Raw genomic sequence first — 211 nt, forward strand, 5'->3', positions numbered from 1 at the left:
AGGTGTCGGGGTCGGCCGGCTCGGGGAAGCGGTACTTGAGCTGGCTCTGCAGGGTCAGCGTCTCGTACCACATCTTGCTGTCGATGCGGATGTCCCAGTGCTTGTTGACCACGATGAAGTCGGAGCTCTGGTACAGGATGGACAGGTTGTCGATGGTGCCCGGCTCCATGGCCAGCGCCCTGCAGGGAGCACGCAGGGGGAATCGGGGTGA

At 63.5% G+C, this 211-nt stretch overlaps 1 protein-coding gene across 1 annotated transcript in view; it reads right to left on the reverse strand.

The window, feature by feature from the left end:
- Positions 1 to 169, reverse strand: part of RPUSD1 (RNA pseudouridylate synthase domain containing 1) — a 1543-nt gene extending 1374 nt beyond the window's left edge. Inside the window, exon 1 of the mRNA XM_010159781.1 lies at positions 17 to 169. Coding sequence (XP_010158083.1) covers positions 17 to 169 — 153 coding nt within the window. The remainder of the gene's footprint in view (positions 1 to 16) is intronic.
- Positions 170 to 211: the final 42 nt, after the last annotated feature.

This window comes from Eurypyga helias, unplaced genomic scaffold, assembly GCF_000690775.1.
Source record: "Eurypyga helias isolate BGI_N326 unplaced genomic scaffold, ASM69077v1 scaffold25459, whole genome shotgun sequence".
In the NCBI taxonomy this organism is placed as follows: Eukaryota; Metazoa; Chordata; class Aves; order Eurypygiformes; family Eurypygidae; genus Eurypyga; species Eurypyga helias.